This window comes from Chenopodium quinoa, unplaced genomic scaffold (assembly GCF_001683475.1).
Source record: "Chenopodium quinoa cultivar QQ74 unplaced genomic scaffold, ASM168347v1, whole genome shotgun sequence".
NCBI lineage: Eukaryota > Viridiplantae > Streptophyta > Magnoliopsida > Caryophyllales > Amaranthaceae > Chenopodium > Chenopodium quinoa.
Window position 1 is genome coordinate 6483461 of NW_018743331.1, and position 24346 is coordinate 6507806.

General features: G+C 33.7%; 1 protein-coding gene across 5 annotated transcripts; it reads left to right on the plus strand.

The window, feature by feature from the left end:
* Positions 1-2984: 2984 nt before the first annotated feature.
* Positions 2985-23719, plus strand: LOC110737843 (protein PAM71-homolog, chloroplastic-like). 5 transcript variants are annotated; one of them, XR_002514480.1, is made up of 13 exons: positions 2986-3163; positions 3253-3291; positions 6168-6323; positions 9738-9897; positions 12753-12936; positions 16558-16605; positions 18491-18587; positions 21147-21304; positions 21844-21909; positions 21992-22042; positions 22128-22232; positions 22314-22503; positions 23435-23719. XR_002514480.1 is itself a non-coding variant. In XM_021918190.1 (12 exons), exons 3-12 carry the CDS (start codon positions 6215-6217, stop codon positions 22377-22379), a joined length of 1044 nt encoding a protein of 347 aa, XP_021773882.1. In that variant the 5' UTR covers positions 2985-3163; positions 3253-3291; positions 6209-6214; the 3' UTR covers positions 22380-22664. The 5 variants fall into 5 exon arrangements, 2 of the variants coding, with proteins under 2 accessions (XP_021773882.1, XP_021773881.1); XR_002514481.1 differs by lacking the exon at positions 23435-23719 and adding an exon at positions 22735-23406; XM_021918190.1 differs by lacking the exon at positions 23435-23719 and having other exon boundaries at positions 2985-3163; positions 6209-6323; positions 22314-22664.
* Positions 23720-24346: the final 627 nt, after the last annotated feature.

The following is a 24346-nucleotide window of genomic DNA, read 5'->3' on the forward strand; positions in this document are numbered from 1 at the left end:
CCAAATATTATCGAGCTTTTTAAAAATTCACCAAATGACATCGCGTTTTTAAAAATTCACCAAATGCCGTCGAATTTTTCAAAAATCCGCCCAATGCCATTGATGAGTAATGGCCGTTAGCTCCATTAGCCAAAAGGATTAATGATGACACGTGTCATCTTATCATTGATTCTTTTTAATTATTATTTTAATTAATAAAAAATAATATTTTTTTTCTCAATTTGCGTGCCGAAAAATGTTATGTTAAGGTTTTGGCGAATAGTTTGACCCTTTATGAGTTCAAGTTAAGCTCGTAATTGGCAAAAACTTAACATAAACGCCTCGTTTTGCGTGTTAAGTAAAACTCGATTTGTGTATTGTTATAATTTTTTAACCATGAAAATTGTTCAGGTATAGTTTTGGGGGACATTTGGGCCCTTTATGGATTTAAATTAAGCTCGAAATTAGGAAAAAAATGACGTAAATGCCTCGTTTTGCGTGTAAAGATTGTTATTTTTTTACCGTAAAAATTGCAAAACGAGGCATTTACGTTATTTTTTTTCCCAATTATGAGCTTAAGTTAGATCCATAAATGGTCAAAATGACCTCAAAACCTTACCCAATCACTTTTCATAATTAAAAAATAACGACACGCAAATCGAGATATTTCTCGACATACAAAACGGGGCATTTACGTTATTTTTTTTGCCAGTTCCGGGTTTTATTTGTCTCCATAAAGGATCAAAAAGACCCTCAAAACCTTACCCGAGCAATTTTTCCGGTTCTAAAATAACGACACGCAAATCGAGATATTCCTTGAAGTGCAAAATAGGGCAGTTACGTTCTTTTTTTTTGCCAATTCCGAGCTTAATTTGTTTCCATAAAAGTTCAAAATGAACCCTCAAACCTTATCTGAGCAATTTCATGGTTATAAAATAACGATACGCAAATCGAGATATTCCTCGACATGCAAAACAAGGCATTTACGTTATTTTTTTGTCAATTTCGAGCTTCATTTGGAAACTTACAGGATCAAAATGACCCCCAAAACCTTGCCTCAGCAATTCTTTATCACGAAAATCAAGAAAAAAATATTATTATTATTAATTAAAATAAACCACTTATATCATAACACGTGTCATCATTAAACTTAATGACTAACGGAGCTAGCTCTGTTAGTCATTAAGGGCATTGCGTTTGGTGAATTTTGAAAAACGCGATGGCATTTAATGAATTTTCAAAAAGCTCGATGACATTTGGTGAAATCACCGTTCTTTTTATACAATGAAGAATTTTTTAAAGCAAATAATTATGGAGGGAAATTCTTTTAATAATACACTTCCAACTGTCGCTTTTGGTTTCTCCTTTAGTAGTATATAATAGATAGATTAGATTAATTAGTGAAGACACTATCTAGTCCAGGTTTTTACACTAATAAGTTCACATAGATAAGATCATGGTAAGGTCTGACATCACCTTATAATCTTCCCAAATAAAGTCCGATGATTTCAATATACATCAACATTTTATTTGGTGCGAGTGGATTTAAGGATAGAAGTGTCAATTCGATCGGATAACCAAATGGAATTTGGGTTGATCCATGACGGGTCGGGTCTGTTCGGGTCGGGTATATTCCGTTCAAAATTACCCTGTTAACCTACCTCGGGTCGGATCGGGTTACTTTCGGGTCGGGTCAAATTCAGGTTAAGATCTGTCGGGTCCAAATTGGGTTTGGGTGGGGTCAATTTCAGATCGGTTCATATTCAATTTGGATAAATTAGGATCGGGTTTAAAACGGGTTTGACCGGGTTAATTTTAGGTTGGATGACTTTTGATCGGGTTGGTTCCGGTTCAATTGATTTCGGTTATGTTAAGTTTGGTTTGATTACTAAGGTTGATTCAATATTCGTTCAATTCTGATTCAGATACTTTTTTAAGTTTGGCTGAATTTTGGTTGTTTACCAAATTTAATATTCAAATAAGTAAATTTTTTAAAACTAGAGAAATTATTGAGCTATATATATATATATATATATATATATATATATATATATATATATATATATATATATATATATGTATATATATTATTTTGTTGTTGGGTCGATATCAAGCCATTCATGTTTGACCTTTTCATATCTTGTCATTAATATATGTTTAAGTAAAAAAAAAGGTAAATAATAGGTTGGGCTTAAAATTATGGTTGATTTGAAATCATGTCAAGTCAAAATCAGGTCAGATTAAAATCGGGTCGAGTTAATATCAGTTTGGATCAAAAATAGATCGGGATTGAATCGGATATTTTTCGGGTCAATTTTGGTTCGGATTGAGTTTAGGTTGGGTCAAACCAGTTCGATTTGGGTTCAAGTCGGATCAAATCGGTTTTGGGTGAGTTCAAGTCGGGTCAAATCGGTGCAGAGTTAAATTCAAATCGGATCAAATTCGGATTCGGGTTGAGTTCAGTTTGGCTACAGATCGGGTTCTGGTCTTCAATTTCTCAAATCAAATCGGATTGATTACAGTTCGAAACGGATGGTTTTTTTCGGGTGGTTCTGTTTTGACACCTCTATCTAAGGATTGCTGAATTTTCCAATAATCCTAGCCCAATTGTCTTTCCTAGCTCAAAGACTTTTTTCTAAGCTAAAATCTCTTTCAGGGGTGTCTGAAGTTGACCCGACCCAAACCCGACCCGAAAATAGCGGGTTTGGGTTGAGATTTTTCGACCCGAAAACTTAAATGGGTTGACAGGAACCGGGCTTGAAATTAAATGGGTTAGGTTATAGTTGAAAATTTCAACCCGAAAATGACCCACGTAACCCGAAATTAATTTTAGGTCAAAATCAGGTCGGGTCAACCCGAACTCGACCTAAAAAAAGTCTTTATAAAAAAAAAAAAAAAAAAAAAAAAAAAACTAAAAACACCTACCTATGTGATTACCATTCCCAGCCAATACGGATAAGCCCAAAAAATATACTAGGTATAAAACCCTAAGTATAAATACCTAAGTATAAAACCTCTCCTTCTGTCTCAGGCTCTCATCAGCCGTTTTGGGGCGTTTTTTTTCTCTCCTCAAATCTTTCATAGTTTCATTCTCCATTTCTCCTCAAAGTCTCTCGTTTCAAGGCTTCAAGCTCAAAGAGACAACGATTCAACATCTCAGCTCTCGTCTCAAGTCAGCTGAAAGGTAATTTTTAGTTGATTGTTTTTGTTTTCATTTTGGTTGTTTTTTCGATCTCAAGTTCTCCATTGTCGATTTTTTTGAATGATCTCCAGCCGTCAAAGCTCAACATCTCAAGCCTTCAAAACTCAAAGGTAATTGGTTTCGGTTTTTATTTATTTATTTATTTTGTAAATACAGTTTTTTTAAATACAATTAATTTCTCCCCTTTTTATTTTTTAGGTTAGTTATACTCTAATTAACGTTTCATGCGTATTAAGAGAAAAATTAAATGACGTTTTTCCTATTTGTTACAAAATTGTTTGGGTTAATTATTGTTGATGCTGCTTATAAAATTGTTGCTGATTTGTTTCATGCGATTATAGTCTAAATCAGATTTTATGCGGTTTTAAAGTATTTGGGTTAATTATACTCTAAATAACGTTTCATGCGATTTGTTGCTGATTTGTTGTTTGATACTTTGATGGGAAAGGGTATTTTGCATGTCTTTATTTTTCGATAAATCCTCTGTTATTAAGGATAACCCCCCCTTTTAGCCCAAAATCCATAAACCTTAACCCAAAATCGAGCACACTTAATTTCCAAACCTTTTCTTTTCTCATTATCAAGAGTATATTGGTTATCTTGTGAAACTTTAAATTTTAATGGTTTATTACGTGTACCATTCGATACATACTCCCTCTGTCCCCATTTTTTTTTTTGCCCCATTTGACTTTTCACGGTCTTAAACGCGCGTCTTAGAACGCATATAACTTCATTTTTTTATATTTAAAAATTATAAAAATTTGATATTAATATAACAGTTAATGAGACAAATCCAACAAGACCCCACTTGACTATATTATCTCTTATAAATTAATGAGAATGTACGATCAAGATTTTAAAGTTTGACTCAATTATTTGGAATGGAGCAAAAAAAGAGGGACAAAGGGAGTACATGACATCACATTACTATCATTAAAATAGAGTTTTATGGACATGGTAAATTTCAATGGTACTAATGTGGTATATGATAGTATCATTAAGACTTCAATGATACTATACATATTTTTAATTATACACAAAAAATACCATTGAACCATTAGTATAAAATCATGAATGTAATTGTCTAATCTACATTATGAAAACATTAACACGCTATTATGCGCATTTACCAATAAATGGCACACCTCATCTTTTTCTAACCAAATCATATTCTTTGTAAATCAAAATGACTTCCCTTTTTGTTCAGGGTTCACCATTCCCCTATTTAAAAAATTTCTATCGGGTTTATCTTCGCCGAATTTACAAGTGCCCATGGGCGCACGTTAGACAAACCGTATTCAATTATACAAATAATCCCACATGTTAAAAATACTAAAGCAAAACTTTGATAGGCTTGAGACAATTGAGCTTTAAACAAAGAGCTTATTAGTATTGAGTATCCAAAAACACAGTAAAATTAAATAGCAATTAAAACATGAAATTCAAAAAAAAGAGGGGAGAGAATTAATACATGCGAGAGAAAATTAGTGTCTGGGTATAGTGGGATTTGAACATTTGAGCGGACAGAAGAACGAACAACTAACAATGGAAGTAATCTTCCGCAATCAATGCCAATTTTTGATGTTGTAAGTTGTTGCTTCACCACCATTTTATCACTTTGTCCAACTTTTTTCTTAATATTTGCTTTAAAACCAATTAATTTTTCATCTTGGATAAAAATTAAAGCACATATAATTTGGGTGTTTGGGTTGTAATTGAAAGAATTTGCGTTTGGTGGTATCACTACATTTGAAAGACGATAGATGAAGAATGATGCAAAAGAACTAGGAAAGCTATACTGTTTTGGACTTTTGGAGATATTAATGACAAAAATAAGCTCATACCCCCTCGCCCATACGCCCATACCCAATCCAAACTCTTAAGGGGGATTCTGTTTGGAAACATTTCCGATTACCGGTCATACAGCACATGTTATTTTGGTTATTCTCTTTTATTACGTTTCATGTCTTTATTTTTTTTTGGTAACATCTCTTTTATTAAGGATAACCCCCCCCCCCCTTTTAGCCCAAAATCCATAAACCTTTACCCAAAATCGAGCACACTTAATTTCCAAACCTTTTCTTTTCTCATTATCAGTGGTAATCTTGTGAAACTTCAAATTTTAATGGTTTGTTACGTGTACCATTAGATACATACTCCTTCTGTCCCTATTTTTTTTTTTTTGCCCCATTTGACTTTTCACGGTCTTAAACGCGCGTCTTAGAACACATATAACTTCATTTTTTTATATTTAAAAATTATAAAAACTTGATATTAATAAAACAGTCAATGAGACAAATCCAACAAGACCCCACTTGACTATATTATCTCTTATAAATTAATGAGAATGTACGATCAAGATTTTAAAGTTTGACTCAATTATTTGGAATGGAGCAAAAAAAGAGGGACAAAGAGAGTACATGACATCACATTAGTATCATTAAAATAGAGTTTTATGGACATGGTAAATTCCAATGTTACTAATGTGGTATATGATAGTATCATTAAGACTCCAATGATACTATACATATTTTGAATTATACACAAAAAATACCATTGAAATTTAAAATTTCACAACAAATAACCAAAATACCCCGTGCTGTATGACGGGTAATCATATATCGTTGAAATATAAAATTTCACATAAAATAACCAAAATAACCCGTGTTGTATGACGGGTAATCGGGTATGTTTCCAGAAGGCCAGAATCCCCGTAGGGAGTTTGGATTGGGTATGGGCGTATGGGCGAGGGGGTATGAGCTTTTTTTTATCATCAATCAGTATCTCCAAAAGTCCAAAACAGTACATCTTTCCTAGTTCTTCTTCATCATTCTTCTTCATCTATCATCTTTCACATCAACAATAGTGATACCACCAGTCACCAAACACAAATCCTTTCAATTACAACCCAAACCCCCAAATTCTATGTGCTTTAATTTTTATCCAAGATGAAGAATTAATTGGTTTTGAAGCAAATATTAAGCAGAAAGTTTGGACAAAGTAAGTGATAAAATGGAAGTGAAGCAGCAACTTATGGCATCAAAAATTGGCATTGATGGCGGAGGATTACTTCCATTGTTAGCTGTTTCTTCTTCTGCTCGCTCAAATCCCACTTTACCTAGACGCCAATTTTCATTCTCATGTAATAATTCTCTCTCCTTTTTCTTTTGAATTTCATGTTTGAATTGCTTTTTAATTTTACAGTGTTTTTCGATACTCAATACTAATAATCTCTTTGTTTAAAGCTTAATTGCCTCAAACCTATCAAAGTTTTGCTTTTGTATTTTTAACATGTGGGATTGTTTGTATAACTGAATACGGTTTGTCTAATGTGCGCCCATGGGCACTTGTAAATTCGGCGAAGATAAACCCGATAGAAATTAGTTTAATAGGGGAATGGTGAACCCTGAATAAAAAAAGGAAGTCATTTTGGTTTACAAAGAATATGATTTTGTTAGAAAAAGATGAGGTGTGCCATTTATTGGTAAATGCGCAGAATAACGTGTTAATGTTTTCATAATGCAGATTAGACAATTACATTCATGATTTTATACTAATGGTTCATTCACTAAGTCCCTGATTTGGTTTGGATGTAAAACATTTTCAATGGAAAATTAGTTTTATGCAAAAATATTATTTCAAGTAAAAGCACAATTGCAAATTAGTTTTCCTTAGTTTGGTTGTATACGAGGAAAGTTAAAGAAAAATACAAAATAGGAATGGGAATGTTAGGATAGATAAAAGGAAATTAAAAGGGAGGTAAGGAGGAGGGATGAAAATGTGCTTCCCTTGTTTTGTAAAAGAAAATGTTTTTTATTGTTAAGGATGTATTTTTCCACCGTTGGAAATACTGTTTTCCACCCCTTCACAAACCTAACAAAGGAAATTTGAAATTAAAGGGAAAATCATTTTCCATGGAAACATTTTACATTAAACCAATTAGGGCTTAAGTGTCTTTCCTGCCTTGATTTTGTTGACGCACAAGTGATTATGCAAAGTCTCGGTCATAAATTTGATGCATGAGCATAATTGGAATTGAAAATCTTTAACATGTTTGATATCTGCAACCTAGTACAGGGTCAAAATAGATTCTAGTAAATAATTACTATCTTGCTGCTCTTTAGTTGGTGTTGAGGTTATTCTTATGCTAACCCTCCAAGAAGGAAAAAAAAGGTTTCTTGTGCTAAATATGTAATCATCCCTTTTTTGCTTCTTGAATCTTGAGTAGGAATTAGCTCGTTGTTCTACACCTAATTATTTAATGGAGCTTATGAGATCGTAATATATGATTTGAATAATTAGTGGTTACATTATGTTGGGTTGGTAAAGGATGTGTTAGCTTGAACAACGTGACAACCTGGTTATTTGGTGAGGCTATTGAAGAAAACAAGGGATTTTCTCGATCTCATCGGTTCTTTAACCCCCCCCCCAAAAAAACAACAAACAAAACTCTTCGGTTATACATGAACATATGGCTTAATAAAGGTTATTTCCTTTATAAATTGTTTTTCATTTGTGTCTCTTTAAAAACTTGAATGAAATAGGGTTTCAATGAGAAACAAAGGAATAACAATTTTTTTAAAGGAAACTTATGTCATTTTATTTTTTTAAGAACCTTAATTAGTTTGAAAACAAACCTTTTAGCCAATTTTTAGAACGGAAAAAAGTTATTAATATCACATTTTTCAAGTACAACTAAAATCACAAGGTTACCAATTGAGAATTAAAATTAAGTTTTGGTTACCAAGGAGAAAATCCAAAACATATGATTATTGTACTCCAAGTAGTTCTGATACAAAAAAGTTATTAATATCATGAATTATGTTATTAGAACAATAGAGTTGTTTTTTTGTTCAAGTAGTTCTGATGCTAAATATATGGCTCTTATTTGGTTATTGTTAAGAGCGATTAATCAAATTTGCACGAAAATAAGGAAGTTAGCCATAACCAATTATCAAATGTGTTTGAAAAATTAACTACCAGCTTGCTATCCAAGTACTCCATCCATTCTCGAGTTCGACTTGCTTTATGTTTTGGTCTGTCTAGAAAGCAAGACTCAATCTTACTTTATTCTATTTTTAGCAATCTCATATTATTAGTTAACCCCCTTTTACTCCACTCCACAATTTATGCACCTTTCCAATTTAAAATTAGTCTCTTACATTATCCAATTCTTTCTTACACCTACCTACCTTTTTACTCCAGCTCTTTTACTCTAATTACCTTTTTCATGCACCCACTCACTTTTTCTTAACTATCCCGTGGGCTGTGTTGTCATGTAGACTTCACTTGCAAAAATTGAGTTAGTAGGCTTGTTGGGAGTATGTTGACAACCATCTAAAAGGTCTTTAGTATGTTAGCAATTTGACAACCATTTAAAAATCCTTTTAAGAATTTTAAATAAAAGGTGTATATATTTAATGAATTCAATCACCTAAATAAAATTTAAAAAATACCCCACCTAAGGTAAGTGTGTATGTGCTTAAAAAGTTCTTGTGTTTTAACTCATTGAAATTATCTTCTCACTTTTTATTTTAATTAAAAATACTAAGATTTGTTTTAAAATGGCATCAAAACAACTTTCTAGCAAATGGGTCACACGCTGGTTTAAATATGTCAACTTTGTTTTTAGCTAGTTGGAACTATTTGATAATTGGCAGAAGCTAGAGTTAATAAATTTAACACACTCCAAAGTTGGTGTCAAATGGATGTACCATAAGTATATCATTAAATGTGTGTTGTGTTGTTTGATTTATACAGAAAGACCCATGGTTACTCATAAAAGTTGGAAGATGCATAAATTCATAGAATATATTGGATAGGAGGATAGTGTTATATTGTCTGCTTCTGTGTGCTGTATGTGTTGGCCCTGCCTGGCGGTCATTACATAAGAGACATTTAAGGTCGTGAATATTGTTTGTTGTATTGGGTGATTTTCATTTTCAAAATGCCTGAGTTTTTTTGAGTGTGACCATCGGTGTGTCCAAATGCCGATATGTATATCATTATAGGACACTCCTATATGCCATTATACAGTCAATCTTGGTAACGTTGATGATGTTTTAGTGAACTAAGGGCAATGTACATGTTTTGACTTTGGTCTTTAGTATCTATATTTTTTTGTATGAATATCATATTGAATGAAGAAGGGACCAGAATTTTGTAGAATTCGATAATATCCGACTAAAAGAGTTTGGTGAAGCAAGTGAAACTAATTCCATGTTTGAATGATGACCTGTTAAGAGATCAAAGAGATCAAACCTGTACCATGGCCTATAAGTGTCTTTCTCTTCTAATATGGTCCCCAATTACTTGAAATATTGTGTTTTTCTTGTCAGGACGTTATGTTTCTCCTGCCTTTTGACTGTGCAATTGGTGTCATACCTATATTTTCTATACCGACTCTCATAAGAAACATTAATTTTTACCGGAATCCTCAATTTGTGTTCACATATTCTTATACAAACCTAGTCTCTTGAATTCTAGGTTTTGGTATTTACACATTGATACACTAAATTTTGATTGATGATAAATAAATGTTTTTTATGTTATGAAGTAAAACACAAGGAAACAAGGAAGTTCAAATCAGTCTTCAGTCCTGTCCGAAGCCAGGCCTCAAATGTTGGTGTTGGATCAAGTGAGTTTGATGGAAGAGAGGAGTTTAATAGTCAGAATATATCTTCAAATGGCTTATCCACTGAAAGTTCCTCTCAAATGTAAGTATCAGTTGTCATTGTTGCAAGTTTGTAACATTATGCTTTTATTTGTAATCTTTATGTCATAAAAAGTTTATATTAGTTTTCATTGTTGCAAGTTTGCAACCAAGTAAGTTGTTGTTTGTAGTCTGTATGTCATAAACAGTTGTTTTTATGTGAAAACACGTATGACTGACAGGCATCACCTAATAATAAATAAGCCTATAGTCCACTAACAAGGTGGTGAAGGAAGTAGGGTCGTCGTACAATATCTTTTTGATCCTATTATATTTGCGGTCTAGTGTTTTGATGCTGGAATAATTGAAACTAAGACAATAATTGAATAGGGAATAATCAATACTAAGGCCTTGTTTGGTTGACAACATAAAATGGGAAAAGTGGAAATTCATGGAAATTGATAAGTTGGATAGTTGTTTGGTTGACATACAAAGCAAAAATGGAGGAAGTGGGAATTCATGGGAATTTCAACTTCCTACAAAATATGAAAAGTAAATTACCAAGCCCCCCTTGGTTAATCAGGTTTCATGGGAATTTGAAACCCCCGCCTCCCTTTGACTTCCCCAATTCTTCACTTTCTCTCTCTACTTTCCAAACCCTAACTACTCAACTTACATACTTTAAATCTCTCACCCTTTCTTCATCTCTCAAATTCTAAAACTTTGTTACATCTACTATCTTAATACACTCTATTTTATCCTCGTTCTCTAAAGTCTTATAAGTTTCAAATATTCCAAAGAGAAACTTTCAAGAACTCAAATATGGCACCAAAAAGGTCAAGAACGGGTTTGAGAGTTCGAGATAACCACAATCGGAGATTCAATAAGACCCAGACTAGATTTTTAGGACATAGTCATCGACACTGCAGACTAGCGCATGCACGCGCCTTATATATGAGGCACCATTTTTTTTTAATAATTTATTTATTTATATACTACTTTCTAAGTATTAAATATGTCAAAAAAAAAAAACTCAAATTTAATCTTTAAAACTGATTTACAATAACTTTGTTTTTTTTTTTTTTTTTTTTTTTTTTTGTAAAAACAATAAGAAAAGAGAGGGAGTTTAAAGTTGAAAGTTCTAGATCCTCTTAGAGGGTAAAAAAAAAATTCATAATTGTCAATTAATTCCTACTCGTTTCATTCATATAAATCCTTTAAATGATATGGAAATTGATGATGAGGTAAAAATGTTGTTTGCTCAAATGTTTAGTTTGTCTTTTTACACTTTTTCCCTAATTACTTACAGTATGAATTTTTGAGCTCTTAAGTGTTGTGAAATCTAGAGGTGATGACATTACCTTGTACTTTAAATTAATGAATAGAAATATTAATATGAGTTTGCACGAATTTTTGGTCTAAGCAATAATTTTATTCACAAATCGCCAGCCGAATATATCGTCATAAGAGAATTGTGACTCCCTCTATCATCTATATGCCACTCGAATCCACCACCTTGTCTCTAAGGTTTGGCACTGGTTTGCCGACTTTACTATTTTTAGGAGGCATGAGCCTCAAAATGTTCATAGTGAGGAATTGGCCATTTTCGGTAGTTATGTTTACCGAACAACTAACCATACAAAATTAATTTTGCGCACCAACTTGCAGTCCACCATAAGGAGATAGCTAAGGCACCTCACTGCTGTCCCATTTACTTGGGTGGCTTGATCACCCACATTGCTTGTGCTAAGATCGGTTTCGTTGAAACTGAGCATGTCCTGGTCCTATCCAATTCGATCTAGCCTATTACAATAGTGTACATGGGTTTGTAATAACTGTACTCCTACAAAGCAATAAAAACTAAGCTAATTGCATTTAAGGATATACTAAGGTCTATCAAAGTAAATACAATTTCTCACTATCATTAGACTCCACAAATGACTTCTTTATATCTCTGTGTAGGAGTCATTTTTACTCTATAAATAGTTATGGCATTCCTCCAGACCCAAATGCTATAAATTACTTCAGCAATAGCCATCAAATAAAATTTACTAGTTGCACTCGTTTTTTTGGCAATCTTAATTGCAATATGCACTTCTTCTCTGAAAGACTTCATCTGCCTTCTCACCTGCAACACATTGAGCACATATTTCCAGACTTCAGCTGATGAGCTGAGAGAGAGCAAGAGAAGAACTAATGTTCAATGCTCTCTGGAGCCTGATCATATAACTGCAGCTTTGCACACATTCAATGCCCCAACTAGTGATTCTGTCTTTAGTGGGTAGTATATGCAAAACAGTCATCCATAAAGTGAATACAATATTAGGACAAGCTTTAATATTACAGACCACCCTTCTCCACATCACCTTCTCATATGGTCCTTGAAGCTTCTGTTACACAAGTTTGATTGAGAAGCCATCTCTACTGTTATCTGCATTCCACACACCAACCTTACCAATGTAGTCTCTACATCTCTAAATTTTCCTCTCAAACCATGAAGCATGGAATAAGCATAATGAAGACATCCCTTTTGCTTGATATAGGCATAGTGGAATAGGCATATGTGAATTCATTCGACCCAAAGCTTGTCCTTTCTGTAAGCTAATGCCAAATGGAGTTTGGTAAGGGCAGCCTTATTCCACACATGAAGGCATTTCATAATGCTGTATGAACTGTGTCATCTCTTTAGTATCCTACTAAAGATAATGTCTTGTGTGGCTGTGTCTGAAGTTTGTACTGTGATGTGTCTGACAGAATAACATGTTTGTGACTCCTGCTCCTGTACTTTGATGTGACAACCTTTACATTGTTTACCTTTTGACTTCTGATTAGTCTATATCATCTCTTAATCGCATATGATCTGTTGCAATGTGTATTAGGATGACATCAATTTGTGTTTAATTTTCAATTGTTTGGCAGTGACAAGCGTCCTAGCCGAATCCCTTATCCTCTCTCTATAGCTATGGTTCTAGGTGTGTGTGCTCTGGCGTTTTCCCTTGTTATGTTTGTCAAAGGAGGGCCTTCATCAATTTTGGCTGCTATTGCAAAGACCGGATTTACTGCTGCATTCACATTAATATTTGTCTCGGAAATTGGGGATAAGGTAAACATTTTTGTAACAAAGCTTTTATCTGTTCTTTTGAAATTATATTGGTTTGCAGTCTGCACTCTACAGTTTTATTTGAGTCTGATTTAAATTAGAATAATCACCAGGAGCGTATCACATTCCTTGATCACATCTTCTTCTGATTTGAGTATATAATGTTAATTAGAGATGGCTAGTTACTTTGCTAACCGAAATTTGAAAATAATGTTGAACCCATGTTTTTTTATTTTATTTTCTTTTATAATTGAAACATCAAGATAAATAGTTTTCCATATGAACTGGCCAGCATTACTGTGCTGCTATAATAGTAGATGTGATGTTATAATTATGTTTGAGCTCTTGTTTGGTCATCAAGGAGGATCTCCTCTGTACTAAATTTCTGGGTTTATGATAATGACATCCTCCTCCTGGCTGCTTGTAAGGACTTTAGTGATTAGTTCTTATAAATGATATCTTTTAGAAGCATCTCATGATTCTTCTTAGGTTCCAAATTAGCTAGCGTTTTTCAATAGAATCTCTTGGTGTGGCCTGATGCTACTTAGATATGTTTGGAGGACAAGTTCAATAGAGTTAATGTGTGGTACAAACATATTTGAGATTGAATCATGACCAAATATTAATGGCAACCCCATTTATGTTAGATCTAGGCATCTTCAGAACTCATTTTAGAGGCTAACAATGATTAGGGAGATGAATCTTTGACTGATGACCTTAAAATTTGAAAAAAATGCAAAATTCATGGGGACTTAATAAGAAAAAATTCTGTCTTTTGACTTCACTTGTGTATCTTGAGTGCCTGCCTATAGAAGTGCTTCTAAGAGATAATAACATTTTGGAAGAATTTTTTACTCCTACATGGGTAAACCAAAGAAGAGATAGAGAAAAAATATGAGCCTTTTCTGCTAATGTTCGCCTAGCCATTTCCACTCAATTCTAGTGTTTTGAGTTTTTCCACTTTCATGTGCTCTTATATGTAAGAGGGAGTGTATTGAGTTTCAAAAGTTTAGGGTAGGTGAGTGATAAATTAAATGCACTTTGGGTACATGCGTTCAAATTCATTTGGTTTTCAATTGTTTATGGACACCCTTAGGGCATGCTTGGAATGCTAGTAAGAGGGGAAGAAAATTTATTAGAAGGAAAATATCTGACGTTTTTGAAATGCCTAATTTGGAGATAGAATTGTAAAAGGGTAACATGTTCCCCTCAAAATACGGGTACAAGTTATCATGACCCCCTAGGGCTATGTTTCTCGGACTTGGGTACCCTAGGGTAACTCTCCCTTTGAATAATTATCTAGCTTCCTCCTTTTTCCTCATGCCATTTCATCTCATCTCACTCCTCCTTGCCATTCTCCTCAACCTTTGTCTTGCTCTACCTCAATCTCTCTCCTTGTTCTCTCAATTCCTAATGAGCTTATCGTCGAAAAATAAGTGGGTAAAATCTTACTCTATGGTGGTCAAAATTGACCAAAGATTTCAAACCAAAACTTCAATGTCAAACTGACCACCATAGAGCTTGATTTTTCCCATAAAAGACTCTCGGTTGCGATTTCAATAATTCTCTCTTTCCTCTCTATTTTGCCTGGTTTGTGAGGTAATATAATTTGCAATAGTTTGCAAAGTGGTTTATATGATAGGGCTTTTTTGCTGTAATTTTTGTGGTGGTAATGGCTGGTGTTGTCGGTAGTAATGATTGATGGTTGCATCTGTCGTGTCCTCTCTCCATTTGGACCTGTTCTCTTCACCTGAAATAAGGTGGTCGAGTTTGAATCTGATCTTAATTTTTCTGATTTGGTCTAGTTTGTTTTGATGCATTATTTTATAAAACTTTGACCGTGTTTTTAATCTAATCTATCGAAAAAAAATCAATTTGGATCTTATTAGGATCGTCTCATTAATCATGTACTTTTCAAATATATAATTTTCATAATTTATTTTAAATTCACAATTAAAGATATTTAGCAGTTAGTAAACGAGAATTAAAGTTCTGATCTAAATATTTCTGGTTTGATCTAATTTGATTTTGACAAGAATTAGAAATGAGTATCTAAAATAAGTTAGAGAGAAAAAGTCCTTTCTCCATTGTAGACAACTTTGTTCATTACCCTTGAAATAATGCCAAACTTGAGCAAATGAAAATATTATCCCTTTTATTGATCCTCTAGTAAAATTTATACCCTTAAAATTACCCCCTTAACTATTTAAGAGAATCCAGGCAAGCCTTAAGGATTCACTTAGAGAGAGCTTAAACTAATTAGGGAAACGAGGTTGCGACTAAAGAACCCTGAGAACCAATCTGCCCTTTTTTCCCATTGGAGTAACAAGTTCTGGAATCTGGCTTTGGTTTGAAGTACACAAGTTGTTATTAAAGTAGCTTCATTTCTGGTACCATCAAATTGCTTTATAGGACTAATAGCTTTTGGATGAGTATCCGGCTTATAGAAACAACTTGAAAAGTACATTGATTTTAATAGGAAAGCAAAAAATGTAAACAAACTAGTTGATTCTGACATGAAGCTAGATTTTCTTATGATTAATAAATATCATTTGCTAGCTTGTTACTACTCAATTCTGCTGTTACGACTCGTTCTTTTTTAAAGTTTAACTACAACGTATTCCTTTTTTGAAGTTGCAAATTAGTTGCAACATTACTTTATTTGGCCAATTGATTCTCTCTATCTTTCTCCTTATCACATGGGTCCACCTATTTGCTCTCTCTCTCTTTTCTCTCCTAAATAATTATGTATCCCCTCCACTTTACATGTTTACAATTAAAAGAGAACGGAGGAAGTATGTCAGTTTCATGGGGCTCCTGATGCTACTCATTTTGTCAGTTCCTGCTCTATACAGCCCTTCTAATTTAGCTTTTGTATTCTCTTTACATAACTCTTGCATTTTGAAACACAAGTATATAAGCATTTTCTTGTTTTGAAAGTAACCTTCCATACACAGCGATTGGCTTCTGTTGTCTTAGGCATGACTAGTTAGTTTCCAATGTGATGTAGGCAAAGTTATTAAAATCAAGGTTCTACTTTGAGGGCCTTTAGAATTGAATTGTAAAATCGAATCAAGTACATTATACTCAAATTTCATTGAATATGTTTGTATTTTAAGTTAAAAACCTAACTACTGATAGAAAATAGTTGTTTACCCACTAAATAACCAATAATTGACGGTGCAATTATTAATAACTTTGTAGGCATGTTTTAAAATTTGTAAGGTTTTTGTTAGTTAAAAGAAATATGTAAAATCGGGTACAATTGTAATTCGAATCACATGGCTGTACAATAATCGTAAGATTCTAAGATTTAAAACGCGATTTTAATAACTATGGATGTAGGATTATTGGCTGTTAGAAGTGAACGAAAAGAGCCTTTTAATCAGAGTTGGGATATAGCTCTTTTGAAATGCATATTTTACCTACTTTTTATGGAAGGTTTTTACATACTATACTGACAATGTTCAGTATAATGTTTAACTGTAATAGGCCTGAGATCAGATAAACTCGTGCAATTTTCAGATAAATGTTATATTTTCATTTTGTATACCCTTAGACTTCCTCTGGAATGTTATTTTGTGAAATGGAATATTGATAAGTTGCTTTGTGTCCTTGGAACAGACATTTTTTATTGCTGCTCTCCTGGCCATGCAGTATAAAAAAGGACTGGTATGATTCTCTCTCTCAGTGTGTGTGTGTGCGCGCGTGTATGTGTATTTGTGAGCGTACTCAACACATGCACTCATTTTTCACATTCATGACTGCATTTTAAGTTATTAAACTTATGTACAACATTGAATTCTTTCGATAACAGCTTTCTTGTAAATGCCAAAATGAAGGTCATGTCATTTTGCTAATAACGTATCACATATAAACTCATCCTAAGGTCTGATGATGTCATGTATTCTACTTGGCAGGACAGCTAATAATACTATAATAGTACATGACTACATATAGATGCTCAATCTCTCATAAGGTGGATGAAGTACCACCTTAATGTAAATTAATAGTGGAACATTAGAAATTTGAGTATCTGTAATCAGTGAGCTCTAATAAAATTTGAATTTATAAATGATAGCCTTCTTTACATTAGAGTGTGTAGGTGACACTTTTTAGCCAATTCTACAAGAAGTCTCCTGTTTCCCCTTTGTATAAGCAGAATAATTTAGGCATAGTTTCACATGTGCTTTTTGCTCAGGATTAGTCAAGAGGATGCCAGCTAATTTTACCTCTTTTCTTTGTGTTGAAATTGGTTGTCAGAATTTAGGCATGAAAAATTGAATTTTGATAATAAGGATACGCTTTGCCAAATAACATGAAGAGCAGAGTGGAGAAATCACTAGATTAGGTGGAATACTTTTTAACCCAGTCCACTGTTTTCAATTAGGGTTGAATTTGTCAAAGAGGATCTTTTCCCGAGATTTGCATGACACCAAAGAATTGTGTTCCCCGTGTAAAGATGGTCTATTTATCTGTTTAGGACATGTGATGGTATACTTCCTAATCAAGCAGTATAGGGTTAAAAAGACGGATTGAAAGGAACATCTTATAATTAAAACATGCAGTAAATCAGTCTAACTTTTCATAAATCTATCAATGATGAGTTGGCCCTTGAGAAGTGACAACCACAAGTCATGTAGAAAATCGATGAAGCTTGAGAAACTGAAAAAGGAAAAGAGTAAGCTTATCTGACTAGGCCATGCCAAGGTTTATGATAACATGGATTGATGCACTAAATAAGCATAAGATATATTACTAGAACCTTGTTACTCTCTCTGTTGCTAGCGCATGTTTACTTATTCAGAAATTAATAAATAGCCTTCAACCATGTTTCTAGCGCACTAGTTTTGCTAGTGCTTATTGTGTCACTAGTTTCTCCAGGTCTATTACAGAGTGGATATCACTCTATTGGAAGGTTCAAAAAGTTATGGTAACTAACTTCTGTCTGCGGGGTATCTAAGTATTGTTCACCTTGAACTTTTGGGTCGCCATTCTGTGGAGCTACTATATTTCAGTGTTGAATGTAGCTTTTTTATTGCACAAGTCCTCTTTCTGCGACATGATTAACTGTTAAAGCATTTTCTAGGCCATGCCAAGGTTTATGATAACATGGATTGATGCACTAAATAAGCATAAGATATATTACTAGAACCTTGTTACTCTCTCTGTTGCTAGCGCATGTTTACTTATTCAGAAATTAATAAATAGCCTTCAACCATGTTTCTAGCGCACTAGTTTTGCTAGTGCTTATTGTGTCACTAGTTTCTCCAGGTCTATTACAGAGTGGATATCACTCTATTGGAAGGTTCAAAAAGTTATGGTAACTAACTTCTGTCTGCTGGGTATCTAAGTATTGTTCACCTTGAACTTTTGGGTCGCCATTCTGTGGAGCTACTATATTTCAGTGTTGAATGTAGCTTTTTTATTGCACAAGTCCTCTTTCTGCGACATGATTAACTGTTAAAGCATTTTCTAGAGGGAGGATGATCACAAGAATTTAGTGAACTTCCACTGATGGAAATCATATGTTACAGTCTTTTTTTTCATGAAACAGGTGCTGTTAGGATCAATGGGTGCCCTTGGACTGATGACCATCCTCTCTGTGATTATAGGACGAGTATTTCAGTCTGTACCGGCTCAATTTCAGACAAGTATGTGTTTAATACCTCATATTTGAGGAATCATGTTTGTAATTGTTGGCCTAACTTATGTATGCACTGTGTCAGGGAGTCAGGCTCATGAAACCACCTTTTCTATTTTTCTTAGGAAATTCTCATGTTGCCTCTAACAATTGATACGCTTGATTGGTAGCCCCTTTTTTTGTAAAAAAAAATATTCATAAAATGACCCGAATTCAGTTTTTATTCACTTAAAACGTTAATAAGACCTAAATGGATTAGTTTTCACTAAAATGCAAACCATGGTTAACCTATAAATAAATTACTTAAATGGCCCTACAATCCTCAGCTTTCTCCCTACTTACACCACTTTACAGCATCGACCACTACCACCGCACAACTGTTATTAAGACCCTTTTTTAGCCCGGCACAGTACACCAATCACTCTCCCTCCTTGATCCTAATTCATGGGTTTCAAGTACTGCTTTCGAATCCAAGGAGGTTTTACAAATTACAACCATCAAGAACACATTTAAGTATTTGAGAATCCGAAAAAGATGTCATATAGAACCTGTTATGAATATACTTAATCCGGCAATTTCTTAAGATATCTATATTATACATTTCCAACGACACAAATGAAAAGGGCAATGTAGTTCAATTTGAGTTGCAATTAAACCATTTAAGAAGGCAATAAAAAAAATGACTTTTTTCGCCTTTTTTTCCCATTTTTGTCTTAATCACTTTAAACGATTTAAAAGTCTTCAATTTTCCATTAACTACAACCAAAGACAACAAGGGAAGCAGAAAAAGAATGGGGAGCAGCTAATATCGGGAAACTAATTAAATAAATTTTTACAAAATTGATTGATGAAGAAAAGGAGACGTGATATAGTAGCAGGAGTAGGCAGGAGTATAAAACTGGAACAAAAGCGACAAGAAACCCTAGTGAATTATATCCTCAACACTATTCTCTCTCTCTCTGTAATAGACTAACCTAAGGAAGGGTAGTATGGACATTCCAGTAATATTAGTTTATTAGGTTAGGAGTTTTAGCCTTAGTATAAATAGAGAGGGGAGAAAGGAGAAGGTAGCAGAAATGAAATTTTTATTGAAGGGAGACCTTATAGAGTCATGGCCTCAAGTCATTGTTAGAGAGTGATAGCCTCTAGCTATTTTGAGAGTGATAGCCTAAAGCTATTAACCCTATCATTTTGTAACCCTTCCACCATTATCAATCAATATTAAAGCTTTCATCTTTATTATTTCCTCTTATTCAAGAAATTTACAAAAATCAGATTATCTAGTTTAATCAAAGAACCAATCTTTCTGGTGATGTTGGACACTTAGGCGTTAATGGAGGAAAGGAAATGGTGTTGGGCTGGTGGTTGGTGTTGCTAATGGAGGTGGGTGGTCTGATTGGGGGATGAAGATAGAGAAGGGTGGGGGTTTGAGGGTTTTTTTTTTTTTTTTTTTTTTTTAAGAAATAAAAAATATACTAACCATGGTTAGTTTTTTGATTAAAAACTTAAGAAACAACTCTCACTAATACAAGTTAGAATAACAGTTTAGTACTTGTCATATGAATACCAAGATAATCTATTTGATTCTACTTATTAGAGCAGATGGTCATAAAACTTGAACAAATTAAAGTATGTCTTGGAGAATATCATTCTTGGACTTTGGATTTCCTACTGATTGTTCTTATGATATTGTAGGTCCTAACAATATTGATCGTAAGAAATACTACGTCCGTTTTGCTGAGTTTTACTTACTATAGCTACGCAAAGCAGGAAAAGAAATAATGAGGACCATATATTGGGTACTTTTGTATTAAAGAGGAGAGAGATAGAGAGTAAGAGATTTATTAAATAAAATTGGCCCCACAAAGTGGGATTTTTAGATGATAAAAAGTGAATAAAAAGTTGTCATAAAAGGAATAAAGTAAAAGTGAGTAGAATTTAGAAAAGCGGATGAAAACGGAAAGTGAGCAAGTCTTAGGAAATTGGAGGTAGTATAATATTCAGATAGTATTAATATGTGCGCATAACATAGTGTAGTTCAAGTTTTTTAATTATTTATATTAGATTATACTTGGGGAAAAAAAAAACCTTCATGGCTCCTTGTTACTTTTTCTTACCTATATAGAGAACTTAGGGGGTGTTTGATTGGGGCTTTTGGAATGGATTGGAATAATGTCAAATCCATTCCAATGTTCAGTCGGACATTTAATGCTGTGGAATATCATAATATTTGTATCTAACTCTATTCCACCCCCTAAAATCTCATACCTAACTCACCCTCTAAGATTCTAAAATCTAAATTCATACCATTATGTATGGGATCCCAATCCAATCCGTTCTATTAGAGAGAGAATAGTGGGTGTATATTTTTAATTAGAAAGTAAGGGATGTGAGAGAAAAGTAACGAAAAATTTGAGAGTATGGACCATAAGATGAGAGATCTAATAATTAAAAAAATGTAGAAGATTTCCATTTGAAGGAGTATCTATTAGATAATGGGTCAGTCTTGCATTGAGCTCTTTAAACATATAAAAAGTTTGATGCTAATCATGTATGGTCTCCTTTTCAGCTCTTCCGATCGGAGAGTACGCTGCTGTGACTCTTCTGCTATTCTTTGGCTTGAAGTCAATCAAAGATGCATGGGACCTTCCAGCAGATGATTCCAAAGATGAAAATAAAGATGGCTCTGAACTTGGTGAATATACTGAGGCTGAGGAGCTTGTGAAGGTGAATTTCAAAACACCGAATTTTATTTTCACGATACTTATAGATCGCATATTTTTATTTTCAAAAAACACCTTTACTCTCACTTCTTTATAAGCTTATTATTACCTCTGTCTCATTTGCATCATTTCTGAATTAATAAATTTACTGCTCTAGTACTGGACCCTTAGGCTCTCAAGTGAATCTCTTTGACTCCATTGTGTCCAATTAATTATATTTTCCTTCAAAGTTTCTAATTAGGACTTTGTTTGCTTGAACACAACAAATTAAATTCACTACTTTTTATGGGGTTTACAATTGTTTCGTTTACTTTGTTTAATCTATATCAAGTATATAGATTAGATCTTATAAATTTATTAGCCCCCTCCCTCCGAGGATTAACTTCTCTGTAATGACACAATGGAGTTCTTGCTGCAAATCCAAACTTCTCTAATCATCCTACCCTCTCCCCCCCCACTTCCTAAAAAAAAATTCCTAAAAGGTGAAAAAGCTGTAATGATAATCATTGCATTAGTGACTGATAGCCTATTTTTACTGTGCAGGCTTCAAAACGACTGACAAACCCATTTGAAATTCTGTGGAAGTCATTTTGCCTTGTGTTCTTTGCAGTGAGTATATAATCGATCGTAAGTATCTGTATCTATAATAATTTCGTTTTGCTGAAACATGCTTACACTTTTGTTTCTGAAGGAATGGGGTGATCGCTCAATGCTTGCGACCATCGCCCTTGGTGCTGCACAGGTACGATATAGAACTAGCATTCATATGTATAAACTTGTATGCATCCATAAGTTTTACAATTATATCTTAACTACTTAACTTTCAGTCTCCATGGGGCGTGGCAAGTGGAGCCATAGTGGGACACCTAGTTGCCACATCTGTTGCAGTTCTTGGAGGAGCATTTCTTGCCAAATACATTTCTGAAAAGCTGGTAGGTCACTGAAATGTTTCTGCTGTTAAATTGTGCTATCTTGCTGCTCTTATTTATCATGCTCACTATATTTCCCTTTAGGTTGGCTACTTAGGAGGAGTCCTATTTCTTCTTTTTGCTGTAGCAACATTCTTTGGATTCTTTTAGTTGGATCGTGCAAGTAGAATCTATCAGCTTTATAGCCAGCTTGGAAATGTTCATACAAGTTACGCCATGCCAATTCAGCAACAGAGCACCTTAAGTAGGAAATTTTACAAATTCCAATAACCAGGTAAACAAAGTGAAACCTGTGAAGTATAGGTATTCATTGTTACTAATAAATTTTTTGTGCCTTCCTATGTATGACATTTATTTAAATTGCCATCTTGCAACAACCATTTTTGTATACATAATGATTTACCATGAAAAAACAGAAGAGTTTTTTAAGTGTTATATGTTTCATTTTTTGGCATATATAGCATTATAGCTACATTACTCTTGATATACTTCCCAATTTTTGCAGCTGCCACAGCCAAAAAAGTACTAACAGTCACCACTGTTGTCATTGGAACAAACATCACATAATAGTCCACCCCCCGTATTGAGATCTCTAGAAATCACAAGTCTTGCTTTCAAGTGTTTTAAACTCTCATTAGGGTTTTTAATTCTGTACACACTTGCTTCCAAGGGCTTTCTTCCTGGACAGTAGTTTCCCGATGATCCATGTCATTTTGTTCTAGTGCTCGTTACTAGAAATTACCAAGCAATTTGTGCTAGAGACTAATGCTTCTAATGGAGGAATAGAGGTTACAACAATTCTGGACACCCCTTAGTTTTTTCTAGAACTACTGTGTTTGCTCATTGCAGTGCTAAAAAAGGAGCACAACCTATCTAGTCAAAAGTTTCTTATACTCCGTAATAACTTATAAGAATGGCTCTTATCATAAAATTTGCAACACCGATTCAGCAGTTTGATCTAGTTGTCTAAGTTAAAGTGATTTGTCTTTGATAAACAAATACTAATGTGGTGTTCGGAACTGGGGGCAAATGCTTTGGCTAGAATGTCTGGTTTCAAGGTTTAAATCATGGCCTAATCAATTTTAACTCATAATCACTTAAGTTGATACACGACAGTTGTGAGTTACATGAGAATGTGAAGGCCTTATTAGAGAAGCTTGGACAAGGGAAGAGATGATTAATGCTTTGCCATTCCACTTGAACAGGGCGCAAGATGTGTAGGTGAAAACTCTTGTTGATCAAAAGGAGGTCTTATAGGAAGTTTGCGGTGGATATCTGAGTCAGGCTTACTATTAGCTGGTCTCGAGACTAGTTATAATACTTCTTCCATTCTATTAATATTGCAATAAGGATGAAATTACGCATCCCAAATCACATTTTATATGTTAAATATCTATAATTTTATAAGCATAAAAATTATAAAAAGTTGATATTGTGTAAGTATTTTACGAGACGAATCTAATAGATTCCACATGAACATATTTTACTTATATTAATCATAACATGTGGTCAAACAAGCATGATGAATGGTGCAAAAGTCTAGTTGTTGCAATATTACTAGAACGGAGGAAGTAATATGATTCCTCACTCTCACTATTGATTTGTATTTTTTTATTTTTCAAAAACCAAATGTAGTCATTTTCTCTCTCTAATAGCCCACATTATCTCTCTATTTTCTCTCAAAAACACCATTATCAATCTTCAAAAAATTTAAGATCTCAAATTTTGTGTTATCAAAAACTACTAAATCATGGATATTCAACAAAAAAAATTCAGGGTGCAAACAAAGAATTTTAATTTTTACTTTTTTCTTCTATACTAGAGCAAATTTGTTGAATAATTAGCGACTTTCACCAAATGCCACTAATCACTTTAATAATTCACCAAATGCCATCAAGGTTTCAAAATTTACCAAATGTCACCGAGTTTTAAGAAAATTCACCGAGTGCCATTAATGACTGACGGCCGTTAGTTGACCCCAGCACTTGCCACTTGTCATCTTTTGGTTGGTCCGTTTAAAAAAAAAAAAATAATTAAACAAAAATTAAAAAAAAAACCAAAAATATTTTTTAAATAATAATAATAATAATAATAAAAACCACCAAATCCCCACCCAC